This window comes from Martes martes, assembly GCF_963455335.1.
Source record: "Martes martes genome assembly, chromosome: 13".
Taxonomy (NCBI): Eukaryota; Metazoa; Chordata; class Mammalia; order Carnivora; family Mustelidae; genus Martes; species Martes martes.
Window position 1 is genome coordinate 62179129 of NC_137901.1, and position 3689 is coordinate 62182817.

The 3689-nt window shown below is 64.6% G+C and overlaps 1 protein-coding gene across 1 annotated transcript; it reads left to right on the top strand.

The window, feature by feature from the left end:
• Positions 1–545: 545 nt before the first annotated feature.
• Positions 546–2929, top strand: CCDC188 (coiled-coil domain containing 188; the record flags this gene model as incomplete). The annotated part of the gene is made up of 9 exons (XM_080821427.1): positions 546–1079; positions 1213–1320; positions 1465–1569; positions 1687–1743; positions 1834–1893; positions 2039–2103; positions 2291–2348; positions 2601–2653; positions 2743–2929. 9 exons carry the CDS (start codon positions 546–548, stop codon positions 2927–2929), a joined length of 1227 nt encoding a protein of 408 aa, XP_080677553.1.
• Positions 2930–3689: the final 760 nt, after the last annotated feature.

Here is a 3689-nt window from a genome sequence, read left to right on the forward strand (position 1 = left end):
TTTTTTTTTAAAATCCCAAGGATCGGTTAGGTGCAAAAGCCAGGCTGTGGGATAAGCTCTTCTGTGTGAAGCGGGGGGGCGTGCCACCCAGCTGGGCAGAATGTGCAGCCGAACCCCAGAAGGATCTTAATGACCAGGCTTTTGGGGGTGGTGAGTGGTGGGAACTGGGGTGGGAGGACCGCACTGGATAACACATCTCGCTTTTGATTTTGTTTTAACTTTGCACCTGCATTATCTGTTACATTTTCAGAAAATAACTAATGCAGGTGGGGGAGCTGGGGTGGGGAAGATGCATGGTGGTGAGGGGGAAGGAGCAGAGAAGGACACTTCAGGAACAGGCACCTGGGGGGAGGGGCCCCACCAGCCCTGGCTCTGGCCACCACCCCAGCCCATTATGACCTCCCTGGCTGTGCCCAGGCCTTTGTGACAGGCACTCTTGAGGCAGACCTGTGAGCCATGACACCTAGAGGGCCCTCAATAAGAGGGTGGCAGGTCGGGCCAGGCTAGAGCCTGGACCTGGGGTAAGGAAGGGGTTACAGGGAGGTATGGAGGGGCCCAAAACCCTGGGCCCCTGTGGCCACTCCCACCCCCAGTGCCCCCAGCCGTCAGCTTCAAGCAGCCACGGAGGATGCCTGGATCCACCCTGCCAGGGCTTTGTAAGGTGGCCCTGCCTGGTGCCTCTCAGCTCCACTCACTCCATAGAGTCTGCCAGGCCTTTCCCACCTCCGGGGGCAGGAGGTGGGGGGCCCAGGGTCGGGGGTGAGGTACCTGGGAACTTTATGGCAAGTGAAGAGGGCGAGATGCAGCGACAGAGACCGAGAGACCCAGCGGGGGCAAGACAAGCACAAGTGGAGGCAAGGCTAGGGTGGGGCTGGCCCCTGCACTCAGGGCGAGAGCAAGGGGCACCCAGGCAGGGGGGGTCCCCCAGCTCAGGGCCCAGACCCTGCCCTTGCCCACCCCTGCCAACGGGGTCAGGAACCCCGGCCTCGCCCAGGGAAGCCCCCTCCCCTCTCCAGAGCATGCCCCTGGATCCTGCAGAGCAGTCCTTCCTCCAGCTGGAGCAGGAAAACCAGAATCTGGTGAGTGAGGAGCCCCTGTGGAATCAGACCGGGCTCAGAGCCCATCTGTGCAATGGGCTCGCAGCTGTTTGCAGCTACGACAAGCAGTCCCGTCTCTCTCTGCCCCTGCCCACCCCCCCCCACCACCCCGCAGAAAAGACAGAACCAGGACCTGCGGGAGCAGCTGGGGGCCCTCCTGGGGCCAGGGCAGCAGTTCCTACCCCTGTGCACAGAGCACTCGAGCTGCACAGCCCTGGCCTGGGTAAGTGCACGGCGGATGCCCAGCTGTGGCAGGACGGAGGGCAGTTGTGACTCCATGCGCCACAGCCCCACCCCGGCTCTCAAGAAGTCCATGACCACAGGTGCTGCCCACAGCCTCGGGGCTGACCCCAGGGCTCTTCCACAGCCCCCCGAGCAGGCCAGTACCCGGCCCCTGGAGGACAGGGCACCCTTGCAGCTGCTGCGGCGGGAGCTGTGCCGGGGGGAGGAGTCCTTCGTGCAGCAGTCACAGGTAGGTCCCTGGGAGCCGGGCCAGGGGAGGGGGCTCTCTGTGCAGCAGTCCTAGGTGGCGGGAGAAAGGAGCTGATACCTTTGGCCCTGCCTGTGCCCACACTGTGCCCCTCCCCAGAATGAGCTGCAGCAGATCCGACTGTCCTTTGAGAGGAAGAAGATGGCCATTACCGAGGTGCCTGCCCAGCTGGGGTGGAAGGGCCTCTGGGGAACCCACCTCGTGGGACACATCTTGGAGGTGATGCTGCCCCTCTTCTCCCTCCAGGTGTGGGACGGTGTGGCAGAGGTGCACATGGCTCTGAACAACCAGGCTACGGGGCTCCTGGTAGGTCCCCAGAGGGTGACCCCTGAGGCTGAGGGGAGCAGGGAGTAGGAAGAGGGTGCTAGGGGGTGGGGGAGCATTAAGAAGCAGGGGAATACAGCAGGGGAGTTGGGGCGAGAGGACCTGTTCTACCTCCTCTGCCCCCCAGAACCTCAAGAAGGACATCCGGGGAGTACTAGACCAGATGGAGGACATTCAGCTGGAGATTCTGGGGTGATGTTCAGGGTCAGGGGCCTGGGGGGTCTGGCTGAACTGGGAAAGGGGCAGCAGGTGTCCTGACCGGGATGGGATGGCTCAACCCCGGACCCTTCCCCAGTTCCACAGAACCAGACCCGGGGGCAGGGCAGGCTGGGGTTGGGGGTACACATGACCCTGACAGTGCACCCCTCCCCCCATCCAGGGAGCGGGCCCAGTGCCGCACCCAGGCCAGGAAGGAGCAGCAGATGGCGTGCGTAGCGGTAAGCCGCCCTGCCCACACCCCAGTTTCACCCTGGAGGCCCCTCTTAGGGGAGGGGATGTGGGCTTCAGTGAAGGAGGCCCCAGGGCGGGAGCCCCAGCAGGAGCCAGGTGACCAATTATTCCTGAGAGATGGCTACAGGTGCCTGTCCTGGGTAAGAACTGGCAGCACAGGGAAACCGCCCTCCCCCGCCCCCAGCCCAGGCCCTGCTCCCCATCATGGGGCAGGCTCTGACCCAGCCCCTCCCCTGCAGAAGGCAAGGCCACAGCCGCTGGGATGTTCGGAGGGCCTCAAAGGCCAGCTCTGGTAGGTGGCTGTGTGAGTACAGGGCTGAGCCCAGTCCCTGGGGACCGTCCCCGAGGACACCCCCGCCCCCTGACCGCCGCCGCCCACAGGCTGCTGGCCCTGAGGCTGCTGCTGGGCGCCCTACTGGCCTGCACCGCCGCCTACGTGTACGTGGTGGACCCCGCGCCTTTCGAGGGGCTGGTGCCTCCCCTGCTGAGCCGCGCCGCTGTCTGGAAGCTCCGGGCCCTGCTGGGCCCATTCCTGCGCCTGGAGGTGGACGACTTCCTGCCCTTCTAGGCCGGAGGCCCAGCGGCCCCAGCAAGGAGGAGGCCAGGTGGCCGGCGTGGCCCCAGGTGCCCAGCGGCCGCTCTGGCCCCTGCCCACGGCACTGCCGCACACCGTCCCCGCCAGGAGCTGCGGAGAAGGGTGGAGGCGGGGTCTGTCCTGAGGGCTGGGCCTGCTGCTGGACATATAGTCGTGACACACACGGCGCGTGTGAGCTTGTTTCCATGGAAACGGGGGGTGGCGCAGGCAGGAGGTTTTGCCGCCTTCTGAGGCCAGTCTCACACCAAGGTTTCCTCAGAGAGGGGCGTCTCCCTTAGGGCCCATGTGCCCCATCCGCCTGCTGGCCAGGCAACCCCTCTGCGGGAAGCCCCCAGCCCAGCCCCGGCCACCAGGGAGGGCTCTGAGCAGAGGGTGTCACAGGACAGTCTCCACTGGAAATTGAGAACCAGGGGTCCTCAGGCCTCATCTCTGGGGCCAGGCCCAATCAGCAGACCTCGGGGATCAGGTTCTCGGCGCTGAATCTGCTGACCCACCAACTTGGCACCCCTTGCATAACCCTCCATCCCCATCTGGCCGACCACACCACCCTCTCCACACTCAACCGGCCATCACTCCCCCCCACCTCCCACTCCTGTCCCCTTCCCAACCTAGGATCCCTGTCCAGTCCAGCCTCCTGGCATTGCCCCAAGGCTCGGAGGACAGGGGGACCTCGTTGGTGGACAGAGCTGTGGAGGTAAACACCAAAAATTTTATTTAGGGCATTAAATTGGGG